Below are 20572 nucleotides of genomic sequence, written 5' to 3' on the forward strand. Positions count from 1 at the left end.
AATGTGGTCCTCTTTATGCGGTTATCCTAGCTGGTTAAGTATTGGATATTGGCACTCTGTTAGCATTGAGCATTGGAGTTAAAGGGATAGGAACGTGCCTGATGCATGCCCACATTAGCTGTGCAGTAGGCACACGACTCTTGTGCAAATGCTCAGTTAAGAGGGAACGGCTGTGGTCTCTGGAGCAGAACCCTGGGCACAAAGTAAACCAGACAGCAAAAATGTAAAAATATACAAGTAAAAACAGTTTAAATAACCCATAACGCTGCAGAGCTGCTCATAGAGCTACAGCTTTCCTGTACCTGCAACCTCACGCATCAGGAACTAGAGATCAGCAGAGGATCCTGAGATTAAGTAAAGATCAGTTTCCCTCATCCCTCCCTTTGCTCCCAGGGACTTCTCTGTAACTCTGCACACTCACCCTAACGCCTGCTTAGAGCTGTCGGCAGTATGCCGTTTCTCTGAGCATTAGAGGGAATTGCTAATGGCATCGTTTACATCACATTTTAATACTAATGAGCTTGTTTGCATAGAATCTATGGTCACTGCTTCCGTGAATGGTAAATGCAGCGCCAAAAGCTTTTGTGCATTAGGCGCACAATAACGTGCAGACTAAACTGGCTAAAACTAGTCTAAAAGAAACATTGCAAGCCTGATTAGGTTTGAGTGTTGGGGCCTCATTGTTTAACGTGAGCGTACTTATGAAAAAAATACAGGTCTGGGCCCTCCTTTCCGCCATCTTTAAAATTCTGCTCATTTTGAGCAGTTTTTAAAGGCATAAAATTAACTGAAACTCCCAGAGAGGTGGGGGGGGGGGGGGGGGGGGGGGGGGGGGGGGCAGGGGTGTCAAGATGGTACTGAACAGTTTACCACATTGCAAGAGCCATGGAAAATAAAAAAGGAAAAGATGGTAGGGTTCCTCATTGTGTTTCTTTATAATCAATTTATTATAAAATAAAAATGCCAAACGATATAATGTTGTGAGTTCTCTCTTGGCTATAATAATGAAGTGTGGCAGCTGTTAAAGTGTGGAGTCCTGTGGAAGGACAAGCAAGCACGACCCTCAAGGAGAACCTTGCTAACCAAACAGAAGCAAGATTCTAAAACACATGACTGTCTCCAAGTCCTGCATCAGTATATTCCTTCCTGAAGCAATATTTCAAAGGAAAGCATAAAAAGAAGCTAAGATCCTCCCATTTTTGTGTGACATCATTCCCATATGTTCTAAGATGAGCAGATAATGAACATTGTATATTGTTGGATAGTTCTTGATGTCCAAAATCATAAGCTGCAGGGAGGGAAAGGTTATGTTGATGGCTTGTAATAGGGGTCTGTCTCAGGAAACATTCAGTGACTTCTCAGCAGTCATTCACTTTGAGATGTCCCTGATTTCAGGTCATATAGAAAGCCTGTCACACAGGTCTTGGTGCCCCACAATTTCTTAATACATATTGTCATCAGTAGATGGTGATGTTTGAGCTGGAGTAGTCTTAAAGTGAAAGAAATGGATCCTCCATCATGGAAAGGTTTGTCTGTTATTATCATTTGTGTTTCTAACTGACACGCCAAACTGAAGGGTTGTATCCTTGATTTTGGCCTTAATACATGTCAGAGGTTTAGTGAGTTCCACTGGGAGCTGTGTTGGAGGTAAAGGGTCTTTGTCATGAAGAGAGCCAACCAACAGAAGATTCAACAAAGACAACATCTCATTGCACACCAGAGATGACTCAAGCTTTGTGGCTAATCAGTTATGCCACTAGAGCATATGGTTTCCTTAGCCTAAAGCAGACACAATCCCAGAGGGACCATAATGCCCATAGGTTAGGCCAGATTGAGGATGGAGGGCAGTTGGTGCTGCCAGAAGGTGAGATGAATGAGTGAAAGGTACAATGTGGCTCATGGAAGTCACATGACCTGAGAGCACCATGGGGTAACATGAAGGGTCATCTGATAATGATTTAGACATATCATAAGCGCCGTCGGGCATCTTCTTTTTCTTGGACTTACTGGAGACCTTGCGGTTGCGAGTTTGGATCCCATCCTTCTTCATGGCTAAGGGGCGATTGATCTGCAACCAGGAAATGAAGGCAGAAGAAGCAATAGGATTATTAGGTAGGCCAATATAAAAATAAAAAAGTAGAAACACAACCACTGAACTTTGTTTGCAAACCACCATCCTGTTCATCTCTATATCTCTATACAACCATTATCAGGACTTTCATAAACATTCTTACCTGTCTTACAATCTCGTCAACTCTAGACATAATTTTTTAGGACTTACAGAACATCTCTCTTCTTTCCTCTTCTATCCAGATCAATAACAGAAACACATGTGTGCACACAAACATACACACACACACTCGCACACACACACACATTCAACATGCAAATATCTATACATAGAGATGACCACACACACACACTTACATTGTGCAATTTGTAATAGAGGCCGCAAGCATTGCAAACAGGCTCCCCGCTGGTATTGCGTCTCCACAGCGTGGTGGTTGTGGTGTGGCAGTTGGTGCACTGTGTCCCAGCTCTTTTACTCACGATCTGCAGTCAGGGGAAAAAAGGTGCAATCAGTCATGCATTAACCTCTCTACAGAGTTATACAGCAGCTAAAAGAAGTTAAAGCCCCATCAAAGTAAGCCTTCCCCTACCTGTCCAACAACTCTCCCTGAAACAAAGTTACACACTGGAAAAGAAGCCATAATGTAGGCGAGCCTCAAGTGACAGGAAGCACTGGCAAGATAACATGAAGGACATTTATATTTTTAGTTCTAGTATTCTTGTGATTAACACTTTGGACTTGGCACATTGGGGCTCATTTTCAAAGCTCTTGGACTTACAAGGTTCCAAATTCCATAGATTACTATGTAACTTTGAAAGTCTAATGCTCTTTTACTAAGCAGCGCTAGCAGCTGTCCATGTGCTAGTGCCAACATGGCCCATTCACTTTGCCATTTGATTGATTGATTGGGATTTATTAACCACCTTTATGAGGAGATTCCCCCAAGGTGGTGTACAGCAGGTACAGTTTAACATAAAACTTACAATTTTGTTAACAGCCTAACAATAGTAAAATAACCAAGAAACAACTAAATATAATAAATGAGGTAAACTTGAAAACAGTAAATTGAAACCTGATAATAGAACTACCATGAAACAGTATCAAAAATATACACAATTACCAGCAATGGAATTCAAATACTAGAGATATAATACAATGTTAGGATAATACCAATGATACACCTGGAAGAGTAGCCTAGTGGTTAGTGCAGCAGGCTTTGATCCTAATAACTTGGGTTCAATTCCCACTGCAGCTCCTTGTGACCTTGGGTAAGTCAATTAGCCTTCCATTGCCCCAGGTACAAATGAAAAAAACCCCAAAGCAGATTGTGAGCTCCCTAGGGACAGAGAAAGTACCTGTCTTTAATGTATACAGCACTGTGTACATCTAGTAGTGATATAGAAATGGTAGTAGTAATAAGCATGCATTAGAACATTCAACTAACAGAGATATGATGCTAAAGATTGGGTTTCTGCCAGGTACTTGTGACCTGGCTTGGCCACTGTTTGGAAAAGAGAATACTGGGCTAGATGGACCATTGGTCTGACCCAGTATGGCTACTCTTATGTTGACAGCTGCTAATATTGCTTTGTAAACAGACCCCCTAAGTGCTTTGAAAATACGCCTCATGGTTATGTTGTATTCTTATGGTAATACTCTGCATTTGGAGTGCTATGGTTGATGATGTCCTTCCATTGGTTTTTGACTGACCCCTCTCCCTCACTTCTTCCTCTTCCCTCCCCCCCCCCCAATGCCCCACCTTCACCTAGGACAGAATGCTTCGTGGAATCACATGACCTACCAAGCGTTTCTTTGGCCGGATGAGGGGCCTGTTTTGTCCATTCATCTTGTGGTACAGTCCACAGGCATTGCACAGATAATGACCAGTCCCATCTCTCCTCCACAAGGGTGTGGCTGTGGCACCACAGTTAACACATTCCCGGGCCTCTGAGAAGAGAGAGTTATTCAGCAAGCTGTTATGGCAAGCAGATTCGTTTTGAGTTCAAAGTGAAAAGTAATCATGACAATCTAGAGTGTATTAGAAGAAGTACAGTTCATAAGTCATCCAGAATTCATGGACCCTCTAGAGTTCAGCAATGCACAAAACAGCAGAATACTCCATGTGGGTTATTTTATAAAATTATTTTGGCATGTGGAGGAGTGGCCTAGTGGTTAGAGTGCTGGACTTTGGTCCTGGGGAACTGGGTTCAATGCCCACTACAGGCACAGGCAGCTCCTTGTGACTCTGGGCAAGTCACTTAACCCTCCATTGCCCCAGGTACAAATAAGTACCTGTATATAATATATAAGCTGCATTGAGCCTGCTATGATTGGTAAAGTGCAGGGTACAAATGTAAGAAAAAAAATACCTATGTAATGTGACTTTTATCAAATTAGGTCAGGTGTAAATTAACATGTTGGTACAAATAGGTGTACTTTTTACTGTACACATTGCCAGAGGTGTAGATTGGGCACAGCATAGCCAGAGTAGCAAAGTACATGCATGGATTATAAAATAAGCTAATGGATGTGCATACCTGTATACTGTATGTGCAGATATTTATACCTGCTCTCAAACATGCGTATTATCCATGCTTTCAGCGTAGGCACTATTGCTGCTGGATTTGCACTAAACCTAAGGCCATCTCTGCCAGCAGTGACTGGGAGGTAGGCAGGAATGCTTTTGGTGTGAGGAAGGTTCAGGGTTTTTTTTGAGGGGGGTATTTGGGGGTACTGAGTACTGGCACCTTTTTCATTGTCTGATAAAATTGACCCATGGACCCCAAGTTTTAATGAAAGAGCTCAGGCTCTACACACCACTTTTGCCTTGCCATAGATTCTGTGATTGGTTGCAGGGTCCTGGCTACTGTGGGGTGGGTCCCTCAGTGATCACCCCACCCCTGAAGGGTGGCCTAGCATTTGAGTACCGGCACCTTTTTTGCTAGAAAAAAACGCACTGGGAAGGTTAGAAATGAGTGAGCCAGTAAGGAGGCGATTCTATAAGAAGGCAACGACATTTAAGTGCCACATTGCTGAGATTAGTGAGCCTTTTCTATAAGAACACTTACATGCATAACTGTCCGTAGAGAAAACTGGCATAAAACTTGCATCAACGTGCCTAAAAGTAGGCACACACATTTACAATAGATCTATGGTTCGCGTAAATGTTAGCACATAAATACCAAAGTGCACAACAGGAGAAATACCTCTACGATGAGGAAACACAGTAGTCAAAAGTAGAGGCTGACAAAGGACGAATCACCACCGGAGATGTAAATCCAACAGTCTTTATTACTATACAAAAAAGGAGGACCCAACACGGGCCGTGTTTCGATGCATGTAAACATCTACATCAGGGGTCAAACAGTAAACTCTAGAACGGAGCACAGGATCGCAGTCCTGCTAAAGTTTAAAGCTGTAGACCGTACACAAATACTGTTGCAATCAAAGCAAGCGGACTAGCTTCTTACAATGACTGTCGGGTCCTCCTTTTTTGTATAGTAATAAAGATTGTTGGATTTACATCTCCGGTGGTGATTTGTCCTTTGTCAGCACACAAATACGACATTTACGTGTGTAACCTTGCAATTTGTCTGCGTAAATAGCAGCCCTACCCATGCCCCTCCCCTGTGAATGGACACGAGAGAGTTGTGAGGCAGAGTATGCCGGAAAGGGTATGTTGACACATTGCTATTTGTGACTGTATACCTCTATAAGAGGATTTCACATGTTTACCATCATTCTGACCCCTGACGCAGGCATCTGCTGAAACACAGGCTGTGTCGAGTCTTTGAATGAGATTGTGAATACATTGCTTCCTCTACAATTTTGGCTTCACCTTGTTGCTCCACTTAAATATAAGTGACCTCTCAGAGAACAAGTGGAAGATTCATCTAATAGAGCAGCAGGCTGAAAACCAGGGGAATCCAGTTCAAATTCCCACTGTAGTTCCTTGTGATCTTGGGCAAGTCATTTAACCCTCCACTACTTCAGATATAAACTTAGATTATTTAATTATTTCTTTATTTACCACCTTTTTGAAGGAATTCACTCAAGGCGGTGTACAGTAAGAATAAATCAAACATGAGCTATAGACAATTACAGCAGTAAAAATATTCAGATAACAATACAAAGTATGGCATAGTATGCTACTTACAATGTCAACATAATTTGTAATAGAACATTTTAATTGACACTGTAGGTCATAAGCAAATATGGAACATATAGAGAGGTAAGAGAGGAAGAGGACTTAGTAAATAAGGTGACTAATTTAAGGAAAGTTGCACATGAGGTCAGAGAGATGGTTAACACATAGCTAGATACGAGAGTAAGACAAGTTAGAGAATAAAGTGACTAATTTAAAGAAGGTGCACATGAGGTCAGAGAGATGGTTAAATATTATCTCAGCTAGGGTAGGAGTGAATAAACATGTCCTGCTGCCAGGGGCGTAGCCAGACCTCGGCCCGAGGTGGGGGGCACAGTTTAGCCCGCCTCTCCCAGCCACCGACCCCCCCTGCCACTTTGGACCCCCCTCCCGCCGCCGACCCCCCCCCCCCCCCCAGCCACCACCAACCCTCCCCTGTCGATGCCTCTGCCAGGTACCTTTGCTGGCGGGGGTCCCCAACCCCTGCCAGCCGAAGTCTTCTTCAGCGCCGTTCGACTCTGGCACCTTCGCTGATGATCTGTTTCTAACTCCTGACGTCCTGTGTGCACGTCCTGTATGTAGCCCCGTGCAGGACGTGCATGCAGGACATCAGGAGTTAGAAACAGATCATCAGCAAAGGCGCCGGAGTCGACTGGTGCTGAAGAAGATTTCGGCTGGTGGGGGTTGGGGACCCCCGCCAGCAAAGGTACCTGGAGGGTCAGTGGCGGTGGCGGCAGGAGGGCGGGTCCAAAGTGGCGGGGGAGGGTCAGCATGGGGTGTCAAAAGTAGAGGGGGCCAGGGCTTAATCTGTGTGAGCCCATGCCCCTGTGGCCCCACATAGCTACGCCCCTGCCTGCTGCAGTATGTGCAGCCCGAGTCACTCCTTGTGTGTGTGAGTAAGGCTAACAAGTTAGTTACTTCTTCCATTAAAGGCCTGGTTGAAGAGCCAAGCTTTCACCTGTTTCCAGAAGTACAGACAGTCTTGTGTTAAGCAAAGCCTTTCAGGGAGTGCATTCCAGAGTATGGGGCTACTCTGGAGAAGGCTCGCTTGTGGGTATCACATTGTGTAATGTCTTTTGGAGAGGTTTGGTTAGTAATAGTCCTTGAGAGGACCTTAGTGTCCATGGAGATGTATAGAGGATCATTCTGTTCTTCAGGTACTCAGGGCCATTTTCTTTAAGGGCCTTGAAGATCAGACATAGAGTTTTAAATTTAGCCCTCTACAGTAATGGTAGCCAGTGAAGTTTTTGCAAAAATGGTGTGATGTGGTCACATCGCTTGCAACCTTCTATTAGTCTTGATGCAGCATTCTGAATCAATTGGAGCTGGTGCAGACCATTGTAGAGTGCATTACAATAATCCAATCTTGATGTTATCATGGCATGCACAACTGGGATAAGATTTACCTTCTTGATGTAAGAAGAGAGGCAGCATAGCTGTTGCAAATAGTAGAAGCAGCTCTTGAAGGTTGCTTGGATGTGGAGAATCAGAGTAAGTGTTGAATCTAACTGTATTCCAAGGTTCCTGATGTGATTTGAGAGGAAGTTCGTACTTTCCAAAAGAGATTTTGATGTCAGATATGTATCCATTTGTGTTAGGGACCCAGAGATGCTCAGTTTTACTTGGGTTCAGACAAAGTTTGTTGTGTTTAGCCCATTCTTGAATTGATGTTAGGTAATCAGTTTATTCAAGGCAGTAGGTAAGTCAGGTTCAGTGGGTATGAGTAGCTGCACATCATCTGTGTAGATGTAGAACTGAGTGTCCATTGACCGTATCAGCTCAGCTAGTGGCTTGAGGTAGATATTGAACAGAATAGGTGACAGTATCGATTCTTGTGGTACCCCACAGATCAGTGCCCATGGTGGCGATGAGTTGCTGCCTAACATTATAGATTGTTGGCTGTCTGATAGAAAGGATCTGAACCAAGCAAGTACTGTTCAACTGATACCTGTTTCTGTCAGTTGTGCTGCATGATATCATGATCCACAGTGTCAAAAGCTGCTGAGAAATCTAGCAGTACTAACACCAAGGCGAATCCCCTGTCTCGGTTTCTGTGAAAATCATCTAGTAGGGATACGAGGACCGTTTCTGTTCCATAACCGGGTCTGAATCCAGATTATGAGTCCTCCAGGGACAGAAAAATACCTTTTGTACCTGAATGTACACCACTTTGATAATTTGAAGCAGGTGAAAGCTTGGCTCTTCAACCAGGCCTCACACACACACACACACACAAGGAGTAACACAAGCTGCACACACTGCAGCAGGACATGTTTATCCACTCCTACCCTAGCTGAGATAACATTTAATCATCTCTCTGGCCTCATGTGCAACTTTCTTTAAATTAGTCACCTTATTTTCTAACTCCTCTTACTCTCTTACCTATCTATATGTTCCATCTTTGTTTATACCCTATTAAAATGTTCTGCTGACATTGTAAGTAGTATACAATGCCATACTTTGTATTGTTATTTTAATATTTTTACTACTGTAATTGTCTATTGCTTATGTTTGATTTATTCTTACTGTACACCGCCTTGAGTGAATTCATTCAAAAAGGTGGCAAATAAATCATATATATATATATATATATATATATATATATATATATATATCTTTATAAAATGGGATCAAACTAGCTTCCTTCTTGCTTGCTAAACTTATGCACCCTGTTATAAAATTGTCCTTCATAAGTCCCTATCCAAAATGCAGTGTTACAGCTGATCAACTTTTCTTTAGATTTTCTCCAGAGTGCAGTGGCAAAGTCTATTGTGGGAGAATGGACAAAAACAGTGATTAGCATGAGATCAACTTCAAATATCCAGAGCACAAAATATGGTGATCATTAGAGAAGCTCCCACATCAAATATCCAGTCTTGAACTGAGGCTACCCTGTGTTATGAAAAATAGCTCTAATATAACATAATAACATAGTAGATGATGGCAGAGAAAGACCTGTACGGTCCCTCCAGTCTGCCCAACAAGATAAACTCATAGTATAAGGTAAGATGTGATTCTACATATGCATAGTTGATTTGTCCTTGCCAATTTCAGGGCACAGACCGTAGAAGTCTGCCTGGCATTAGCCTTATTCTGGAACTACTGAAGCTGTCATCGAAGCCCACTCAAGTTCATCCAAATCTCTCCAGCTATGATCGAGGCACAGACCGTAGAAGTCTGCCTGGCACTGGCCTTGTTCTCTAACTACTGAAGCTGAATATGTCCAACCATGATTAAGGCACAGACCATAGAAGTCTGCCTAACACTGACTTTGCTTCTCAATTACTGGTGTTCCCATCTAATCACCGCTAAGCTTGTTTGGTTCCATGCCTTCCATACAGGATTACTTGGTGTTTATCCCATGCATTTTTGAATTCTGTTACTGTTTTCATCTCCACCACCTCCCGCGGGAGGGTATTCCAGGTATCTACCACCCTGTAATAGTTGATGGATCCCCCCCTTACTACTTTATCAATCAACCAGAGAGCAGCTACTGCACCCTTGTGAGGCAAGAGAGGGACTCACCCTCATACTTATTGGGGGTGACATGAGAAGCTCTTGATGTGGAAAATGAGGACTCTCATTACCTGAGCTCTGGAATGCACCACTGCTAAAATCTTGACATCCTGCCACATAAGGAGGGTAAGGTTGGCTGAGGCCACTGGGAGTCACTGTCCCCAGGGTCAATAGATCAGAGGTCAGAGGGCTCATTCTCTCTGTTTTCAAGGTCTCCAGAAATTTGGGGCTCTCCTTTTCCTCCTGACCAGAGGTTGGTGGTGAGTCCTTAGGTGAGACAGGGACTGGTCCAAGAAGGTGAGAAGCAGAAGTGGAAGGATAGAAAGGCAGGCTGCTGTGGGACTGAGGTGCCTTGTTGTAGGTGCCCATGGACCATCCGCTGTATGCCTGGCTCAGGCTGTGCCCATTCTCCATCCACTGAAGGTGGTTGAACAGTGGAAAACCCTGACGAACTAGGGTGAGACAGAAGGTGACAAACATGAGTGAATGACAGCCTACTACAGAAATTTCTGCCACTTTCAATGGTTTGTATTTGGTTATTGCAATATTAATGTTTGCTACAGTACTTTTTCACAAACTGAGTTGAAAACCCACATTTCTGTTCTTGACCTTACACACTGGTCAGGACTATAATCTGAGGTAACCAGATGACAATAGGTCATCAGGGTCAAGCTGAGTCAGCCTTGGTTTTGTCTTCCATTGCATCCATGAGCTTAGAATACCTGCTTTTCTTGAGAAACTGGAATCTGAAGTCTTTTACAGTAGGGCAAAACCAGGACTGGCTTAGCATGATCTGAATCTGTTCAGTAAGCTTACTGTAACCTGTACACCATTCCTGCAATACATGAATTCTGGCTTTCTTCTAGAATTTTAAGGGTGCCAAATGCATTCGGTAATTTGAAATACATAAAGGGGCATAATCGAACGGAAACGTCTATCTCCATGGGCGTTTATCTCCGAGAACGGGTACGTGAAGGGGCGGACTGAACTGTATTTTCGCAAAAAATAGACGTCCATGTTTTATTCGACAGTTTGTGAGGTGGGCGTTTTTGTTTTTCAGCGATAACGGAAAATGAAAGCGCCCAGCTCAAAAACGAATAACTCCAAGACATTTATTCGTGGGAGGGGCCAGGATTCGTAGTGCACTGGTCCCCCTCACATGCCAGGACACCAACCGGGCACCCTAGGGGACACTTCTACAAAAACAAAAAAAAAGGTAAAAGAGCTCCCAGGTGCATAGCACCCTTCCCTTGTGTGTTGAGCCCCCCAAATCCCCCTCAAAACCCACTGCCCACAAGTCTACACCATTACTATAGCCCTAAGGGGTGAAGGGGGGCACCTACATGTGGGTACAGTGGGTTTGGGGGGGGGCGGTTAGGAGGGCTCCCATTTACCAGCACAAATGTAACAGGTGGGGGGGGGATGGGCCTGGGTCCACCTGCCTGAAGTCCACTGCACCCCCTAATAACTGCTCCAGTGACCTGCATACTGCTGCTAGGGAGGTGGGTATGACATTTGAGGGTGAAAATAAAAAGTTGTGAAACGGCATATTTTGTGGTGGGAGGGGGTTTGTGACCACTGGGGGAGTCAGGGGAGGTCATCCCCGATTCCCTCCAGTGGTCATTTGGTCATTTAGGGCACTTATTGGGGCCTTATTCGTGGAAAAACAGGGTCCAGGAAAAGTGCCCTAAATTCTCGCTACAAACGCATATTTTTTTTCCATTATCAGCGAAAGGCACCCATCTCTGATCGGCCGATAACCACGCCCCAGTTCCGGCTTCACCACGCCTTCGACACGCCCCCATCAACTTTGTCCGCATCTGCGACGAAGTGCAGTTGAAAACGTCCAAATTCGGCTTTTGATTATACCGCTTTATTCGTTTTTTTGAGATAAACGTCTATCTCCCGATTTGGGTCACAATATAGGCGTTTTTCTATTTCGATTATAAGCAGGATAGTAACATAGTAGATGACGGCAGAAAAAGACCTGCACGGTCCATCCAGTCTGCCCAACAAGATAAACTCATATGTGCTACTTTCTGTGTATACCCTACCTTGATTTGTACCTGTCCTCTTCAGGGCACAGACCGTAAAAGTCTGCCCAGCACTATCCCCGCCTCCCAACCACCAGTCCCGCCTCCCACCACTGGCTCTGGCACAGACCGTATAAGTCTGCCCAGCACTATTCCTGCCTCCCACCACCGGCTCTGGCACAGACCGTATAAGTCTGTCCAGCACTATCCCTGCCTCCCAACCTTAGAATCTTAGAAATCTTAGAAAGTTAAGACTAAGTAGCATGATCAGCAACACTGACAATGCTAAGATCTCCCTCTCATGCTTCCTCCATCCCCACCCAACCACCTGCACATATACCCTCACCTGAACATCAACAACAACAACCTACCTCCTGAGTCATCTAAATTAAGCACATTAGGAAAAGGCTAAACCAGTTCTGGTATTGCCTCCTATTTCTTCAACTGATGTTCAATTCTTGCTTTTTATGGAGGAATTGGAAAATACAAATCCCATAGACGCAATAAGGTTAAAACCTGCCTGTCCCCAATAACTTGGAGTATTAACTCCAACCTAAGACCCTTGTGGGGGGACAGAAGGGCTGAATGGGGAATACGTACCTGGGGAGTGCCGGTAGGTTCCTGCTGCTCTGCTATAGTAGGTAGATATAGGGGTGCCATCAGTCTCCTGGCTGTGAAAGAATAGATCTGATTCATCGGTGGGTTGGAGGAGGGCTGGGTCTGAAAAGTGGGGAATATGCTCCTGTCCACCTAAGGCTGTGTAGTCCATGGCTGTCTAGGTTTCAGCACAAAGTCGTAGGAAGATGGTGGGCCTGGGTGGCTTCTCTTCCCAAGGTGAACAGGAAGCAATCTGCAGAAAGTTCAGAGAGAGAACCAGCCAAGGATTAATTTAACATTATAACTGAAAGAACAGTTTAAGGGTGTTTATCTGTTTACTTGTGTGTGTACATACACATATACCCCCTACCCCCCAACACATATATACATACAGTACATACACACAGTTGAGCTACAACTGAAAGGTGTGAGCTAAATCAGAATAAATAATATTTATTTATATTTATATTTTCATATCATGGCTGTTGCTTAAAACAAAAGTTAACTGTGGGGTTTAAATATTGAGCCCTATGTTTCTATGTAACACCCTTGATATATACACACAAACTGTACACAAAAACATTCTGATCAACACACAAACACAGAGGTACAGATTTAAACACACATATACATAGGCTAAGATACACATACAGATATACCGGGGAATTCTGTCAATGTCACCTAAATTTAGGTTCTAATTCTGCACTCAACTTTCAGCATGGAAGCGCGTTCTAACAGATGTATGGTGCCAAAATGGGGCTAAAGCAGCAGATGAGTGCAGAAATATACTTACGTGCCCAGTTATTATATAGAACCTAAGTGTATTCATGCACAACTGCAAAGAGGGCGTTCTCATGGGGGGGGAGGGCATAGGTGGGTCATTATAGAAAATTGTGCACAGTATTATAGAATACCACAGATGCACGTCCAACTTGCATGCCAGGATTTATACCTGGTTTCAGTTGGTATAAGTCCTCATGCCCAAAGTTGGGTGCAGAATTCAGCAACCAAAGCTATCCTATAAAGAGCACTCATCCTGGACCACCATATTTGGAAAACAACAAAAACAAGCGGAAGAAATCCAGAAAGACCAAACTAAAATCACGGGTGTAGAAAAGCCAAAGTAATTTATTATGACCCTACACGGTCCGTGTTTCGGCCAAAAAAGGCCTTCTTCAGGGGTCTACAGATTGGCATATACAGTTATTCTTCCAAAGGTTCTCACAAATTGAGACAATCTCATAGTGCTATCCAAGCGAAGCGTGGACTCTATAGTCAATAGAAATCGGCTATGTGAGAGACGCTACTATTTAAAAAACGGAATGACGTCCAAATCGTACAGTGACATATGACGTCTGTAACCATAGCCTTAGCATTTTGTCGCTTTACCAGAATACATGGTTTTAACTTTTATGCTGATGCTCACCAAAGGTCTTTCTAAAGACCAATTCTGTAATACAGTACTCAAGGAATGCTATCTTTTGAAGATTCATTCATTTACCCAAGCTGATAAGACTCCTGAGGCAGGCCTGTGGCTGAAACACAGATCTGTGTCTTTAATAATAAATTATTTTAGACAACAGACTGTGGTCCTGGACTCTTGAGTCATTGGCCCACTTCCCACTGTCTTTGCACTGTTATTCTCTTCATGGGATTTCGGTGTTTGTCCGCCTATGGCGGAATTTTCACCTGATCCACCTTATTTGGGTGCATTTACTGAATCCGGCCCATACTGTATAAATATACAGATGCAGACACAACAAAGTTGAGATATGGATTAATCTGTGTGCATGCCAGAGTTTAAATTCTGCTGACTCGTCAACTTCCATTACCTCAGGTACAAATTTAGGACTAAATGTACTAAGATGGACTTTTTTTATTTGCATTTATCAAGGATAAGCAATAACTAAGGGCTGATTCACAAAGCCAGGCTAGTGATTAGCAGTGTGGCAAATGCGACCAAGCCCATTCAATTCCTATGGACTTTGTCACATTTGGCGAGCGGTTATCACTACCATAATTTTGTAAAAAGGAGCCCTAATTAAGGACGTATGATGCCCAATTGTCATATTCCATTACAATAAACATAATCTTCATACGCATAACCTTGTGTTTCTGTCATTTGTTTAATTGTACATTCCTTCGCTCCAACTCCCCTTCCCCACTCCATCCATTGCTTTGTCCTGTATGAGATGATTACGATCACTTCTCCTTCAAATATATCATCAACGCAGACCACTCTTGCTCACATTTTTCATGACTTAGAAAACTTTTCTGAAATAATCCCACTGTGTGCAAGCACAGAGAATGATATCATAAATTAAATGTTATATTAAATCAAATATTGTAATTAATAAGTAGTAGCTCTCAGTAAATAATACCTTGGCTACACAGCCCTCGTTCAATCAGAGCATCAATAAATAATGATTGAGCCTACAAATAGGCTATCATTTTAGCTCCTACACTCATCCTTGAGCTAACCACTGTGAATTTAATGTGTCAACATCAACAAAAATTGTGACTAACAGTGACATTTCACTCTAACTGTACTAAGCACAACAGTGTCCCCAAATCATTCTCTGGTAGTTGCCAAATGTGTTAAAACACTGTGGGGTCCTTTAACTAAGCTGCGGTAAAAAATGGCCCAGCACACACCCACACTTTCTCAGGCCACTTTTTACCGTGGCTTAGTAAAAGGACTCTACAGTGTTTTAACACATTTGTCAACTACCAGAGAATGATTTGGGGACACTGTTCTATGTAGTATAGTTAAAATGAAATATTGCTATTATTCACAATTTTTCTTGATGTTGACATTTTAAATTCACGGTGCTTAGCTCAAGGATGAGTGCAGGAGCTAAAATGATAGCCTATTTGTAGGCTCAATCATTATTTATTGATGCTCTGATTGACTGAGGGCTGTGCAGCCACGGTATTATGTACTGAGAGCTACCACTTATTAATTACAATATTTGGGGAAAAGGGGCTTTTTTTAATGGGTCGGGAAATGGGAGTGCACTGAAATTAACTAGCGCGTACCTATTTACGGCCTGAGTCCTTACCACCACCCACTGACTTAGCAGTAAGGGCTCACATGCTACCCATACAGTAACTATGCAATGCACGCCAACTGCTGATTACTACCGGGAGCACCCCTGTGGTAGAAAGTAGAAAATTATTTTGTACCATGGGATTTGGCATGCGCCAAACTCAGAATTACCACCAGGCGCATGTGCTAGCCCAGCGGTAGTCCACATTTGGCATACGCTACCCGTGCGTTAGCCCTCCCGCGCCTTAGTAAAAGGGCCTCTGTGCATGTAATCAAAAATTCCCCCAAAATGCATTCATAATAGTCCAAAGTCTCATATATATAATTGGTGTATCGCTTATCTTCAACATCATTTCATCTTGAGCAGAGAGATTCTACAGAGCCTGAATTGATTTGCACTTTTCTGACCATTTACAGGCCTATGACCCATGAACTACACAGCTTAAACTTAAAATGCCTAAGAGCTGCATTTTTCAGGGCTTTCTGCTAAACGCTGTGGATTCGAGGTCATGCTGAAACAGCAAGGAGTGCTCATCCCCTCCCTGACAGAATTGGTGCCACTGACTCTAGCTCAGCAAGGACACAAAGAATATACACAGTTTGAAGGAGAAGACGTGTTGAGGTTTTTTAGACAAAACAATGATAAAGACCTGGGTCCAGGAGAAATTCCTGTAGCAAAATAGCACTATAATCTCCTGTGAAAGAAACCTTGGACTTGCTGTGTTCCATAACATTCAGATAGTGTGTTCCATTCTATGTAAACAATAAAGTAAGACAGAAATTAGCTGATGTAACACAGAATTTAGCTGAAATTGCAAACTGTATGATTTGGGAGGGGAAATGATGCCCAGTCCACTCTATATAAGGCACTGTTGTACTGTATTAGACAGAGGCTGAGATGATCAACAGTGAGTAGGTCTTTACTGCATTGCTCTCTCTTTCCCTCTCATAATTGGGCTGATTGCTTTGTTATTATCTGGATTGGTAAGTAATAAAAACTTTCTACTTGGAAGAAACATAGCTTCGGTCTTTTCTGTCACCCCACATCTTGGGGTGGGTGTAAGAAGGCAGAAATCCTATTGGTATATTTCTTATGGTAAGCAAAAGGATCAGAGAAAGAATTACCACCTATTATAGCTTTCTCTGGGACTAGGTGATTATCAGACGGGACCATATAACCACTGACTCCACTATAAACAAGCTCCATTTTGGATTGATCCTTTCTCAGTAACCCCAAACGCTCAGTGTGCTGAATGGAAGGAGATACTATGTCCAATATTTATAATCCAATGCACTTACAAAATGAGTACGCTTGCAAAAATGGTGGAACCAGAGAACTGTGGTCTATTGTGAACACACCTTTTGGGGAATTTTTCTAGTACATTTGTCAACTACCGGAGACTGATTTTGGGACACAGTTGCACGTAGTACAGTTAGAATGAAGTATCACTATTATTCACAATTTTTGTTGATGTTGACACATTAAATTCATGGTGGTTTGCTCAAGGATGAGTGTAGGAGCTAAAATGATAACTTGTATGCAGGCTTATTCATTATGTATTGATGACTGAGGGCTGTGTAGCCATGGTATTATGTACCACTTATTATTACAATATTTGATTTAGTAAAACATTTAATTTATGATATCATTCTCTGTTCTTGCACACCACTGGGATTATTTCAGAAAACTTTAGTTAGTTTATTAAAATTTAATATACCACCTTTACAATGGAAAAGGTGGTTTACAATAAAAAGAACAATAGAACTAACTAGGAAAAGGAACTACAACCAATAAAAAAAAGGAGAGTTGACAGAAAAGAAAGAAACTAAGGGCCCTGTTTACTAAGGTGCACTAGCATTTTTATAATGTGCTAAAAATTAGCGCGCACTAACTGTGCAGACAACCATAGGAATATTATGGGCATCTACATGGTTAGTACACACTAATGCTTAGCGCATGCTAAAAATGCTAACGTGCCTCTAGTGTAGCTTAATAAAAAGAGCCCTAAGAGAGATAAAAGAAACAGCTGCAGTGGTCCAACTGCACTGAGCCAAAGTCAGGGTGCCCATACTACTAAGAGGTTTCAGGAAAGGCCTTTGTAAACATGTGAGTCTTCAGGTCTGTTTTAAAGTGTTGGTAAGAGCGTTCTGAACGGAGCGTAAACGGGAGAGAATTCCAAAGAGAGGGGCTAAGAAAAAAGAAGGCAGAATGGCGGGTGGATTGGAGTCTGGAGTGAGCAAGTGAAGGGATGGCCAGTTGACGACTACTGGAAGAACATAAGGTACGCAAAGGGGTATAAGGGACAATTAAAACCGATAAATATGATGGAATCTGAGAAAAAGAACCTTACAAGTCAGAGGCAGAATCTTATATTGGGTGCAAAATGAAATGAGTAACCATTGATATTGTTTGAGAAGTGATATGGTCAAAGTAACGTGCCCCTAACAGAAAACAAATTGTGGTATTTTGTACAGACTGGAGGTTTTTTTTTAAGAAGAACGGAAGAAAGACCTGCATAAGAAATATTACAATAGTCAATCTTAGATATCATTAGAGCATGAAGAAGTATAGAGCATGCATCTGGATCAAGAAAAGGACAAATAGTACATATAGACTGCAGTGAACAAAAACAAGAATGGACTGCTGCTGAGATCTGAGGAGCGAAAGAAAGCTGAGGATCCAGAATGACACCTAAATATCTAAATGAATTGACAACTTGGATAGGAACATTAAAGTCTGAAGGTGTAGCAGAAGGCCATGAAGTTTTTAGAGGGTTAAGGACCAATCGATTGGATGTAAACCAGAGATCAATAGACTCGAGAGAAGATTGCATGTGTGTAAGATTGGGTGATGTAGGAGTATGAGTTGAGACCAAAAGTATATCGTCTGTGTATATGTAAAACCGCAAACCAGTGGGATAGGAAGATATTAAACAGAAGAAGGGAGAGAATGGAACCCTGGGGAATGACAGAGAACAAGAGGTTGAAGTATCCTGGGATAATTTAACAACATACTTACTGCCAGCAAGGAAAGATGAAAACAAGACGAGAACAGTATCAGAAATACCCAAGAAGACAGAGGAGATCAACTAACCAGATCAAAGGCTGCTGTGAGATCAACCTGCTTATTTTCGAAGGAGAAGGTCGGCCATCTTCTGACACAAATCGGGAGATGGCTAGCCTTCTCCTAAACCCGGCCAAATTGGTATAATCGAAAGCCGATTTTGGCCGGCTTCAACTGTTTTCTGTCGCAGGGCCGGCCAAAGTTCAAGGGGGCGTGTTGGCAGGGTACCAAAGGCGAGATGGGGGCGTGGCTACGAGATGGCCGGCTTTGGCCGATAATGGAAAAAAGAAGGTTGGCTCTGATGAGCACTTGGCCGGCTTTACTTGGTCCATTTATTTTTAGGACCAAGCCTCAAAAAAAGTGCCCAACTGACCAGATGACCACAGGAGGGAATCAGGGATCACCTCCCCTTACTCCCCCCAGTGGTCACCAACCCCCCTCCCACCCCCCAAAAAATTAAACATTTTTGTGGCCAGCCTCTATGCCAGCCTCAAATGTCATACACAGCTCCATGACAGCAATATGCAGGTCCCTGGAGCAGTTTTTAGTGGGTGCAGTGCACTTCAGGCAGGCAGACCCAGGCCCATCCCCCCCTACCTGTTACTACTACTACTACCTATTTAGCATTTCTATAGCGCTACAAGGCATACGCAGCGCTGCCTTTTGGTGGTAAATGGGAGTCCTCCAAAACCCACCCGAAACCCACTGTACCCACATATAGGTGCCCCCCTTCACCTTTTAAGGGCTATGGTAGTGTTGTGGGTAGTGGGTTTTGGGGCTCAGCACCCAAGGTAAGGGAGCTATGCACCTGGGAGCAATTTGTGAAGTCCACTGCAGTGCCCCCTAGGGTGCCCGGTTGCTTGTCCTGGCATGTGAGGGGACCAGTGCACTACAAATGCTGGCTCCTCCCACGACCAATGGCTTGGATTTGGCCAGGTCTGAGATGGCCGCCATTAGTTTCCATTATCGGCAAAAAACAATGGCGGCGATCAGTAATGCCGGCTGAAATGTTGAGATTGGCCGGCCCCGACCGTATTATCGAAACGAAAGATGGCCGGCCATCTTGTTTCGATAATGCGGTGGGTATGGCGCTTTTACGGGGCCGGCCTTAGAGATGGCCGGCCATATAGATGGCCGGCCCCGTTTTGATTATGCCCCTCCAAGTGACATTAAGAGAACAATTTTACCATTATCAAAAGCTGTGTGAATGTACTCTGTCAAAGGTCTGCTCAGTGTTGACAGCTAGCAACATATCTGATGCTCTCTGCTCCCTTGCCACCTATACACTAGATTATTGTGCATTTGACATTGTCTACTGTCTGCCAGTTTTGGCACAAAGCCAGTCTTATAAACATTTATCACTTCAAACAATGCCCTAGCTAACCTGCTCACCCAACATTTTTATTTTTGTATTGAGTAATGAAATTGGCCTATATGAGCCAAACTTATCTCCCCCCTGTTTGTAGCAAATAGATATCCTACCACACAATGGATTGTGGGAAAGGAACGGATTCAGCTACAATGCAAATATCTTGTGTGGATGGGCCCTGTGGCCTTTATCTGCTGTCGTGTTTCTATAAAACCACATAGGCCACCCAGCGCTGGAGATTTATCTAAAGGAAAAGGGGATCGGATTGCGATATACTGCCTTTCTGTAGTTACACATTTGCTTATTCCGATCTGACGAAGAAGGGCAACCTTCGAAAGCTAATCAAGAATGTATTAAGTATGTCCAATAAAAAAGGTATCATCTTATTTTCTTTCTCATGTTTTATTTTGTTGATTTCTATTGATAAACTGTAGTTACACTCAAAGCAGTTTAACTGTTATATATTTATTTATTTACACCATTTGTATCCCACATTTCACCACCTATTTGCAGGCTCAATGTGGCTTACATAGTTCTGAAATGGTGCTTACCAGTGCCGGAAAAAAAGAAATACATAGTTAAGGTAGAGTAGACAGAATGGAGTAGGTATTCAGGAAGGAAAGTTCATCTTATAATAAAAATCGGGCTAACTTAGCTTAAACCATCATGACTATTAACTTCAAAATTAGTCTGAGCAATAGAAAATAAAGCATTAGATATTGTGAAAGT

General features: G+C 43.0%; 1 protein-coding gene across 2 annotated transcripts in view; it reads right to left on the minus strand.

Moving 5' to 3' along the window:
• Positions 1 to 911: 911 nt before the first annotated feature.
• The window catches only part of LOC115463435 (GATA-binding factor 1-B-like), a 51361-nt gene continuing 31700 nt past the window's right edge, over positions 912 to 20572 (minus strand). For both annotated transcript variants that reach the window (XM_030193928.1, XM_030193929.1), the window contains exons 2-6: positions 12365 to 12614; positions 9803 to 10183; positions 3873 to 4018; positions 2428 to 2553; positions 912 to 2068 (exon numbers count right to left, since the gene is read on the minus strand). In XM_030193928.1, the coding sequence (XP_030049788.1) occupies positions 1775 to 2068; positions 2428 to 2553; positions 3873 to 4018; positions 9803 to 10183; positions 12365 to 12533 (1116 nt within the window). In that variant the 5' untranslated portion in view covers positions 12534 to 12614 and the 3' untranslated portion in view covers positions 912 to 1774. The remainder of the gene's footprint in view (positions 2069 to 2427; positions 2554 to 3872; positions 4019 to 9802; positions 10184 to 12364; positions 12615 to 20572) is intronic.

This window comes from Microcaecilia unicolor, chromosome 2 (genome assembly GCF_901765095.1).
Source record: "Microcaecilia unicolor chromosome 2, aMicUni1.1, whole genome shotgun sequence".
NCBI classification, from domain to species: Eukaryota; Metazoa; Chordata; class Amphibia; order Gymnophiona; family Siphonopidae; genus Microcaecilia; species Microcaecilia unicolor.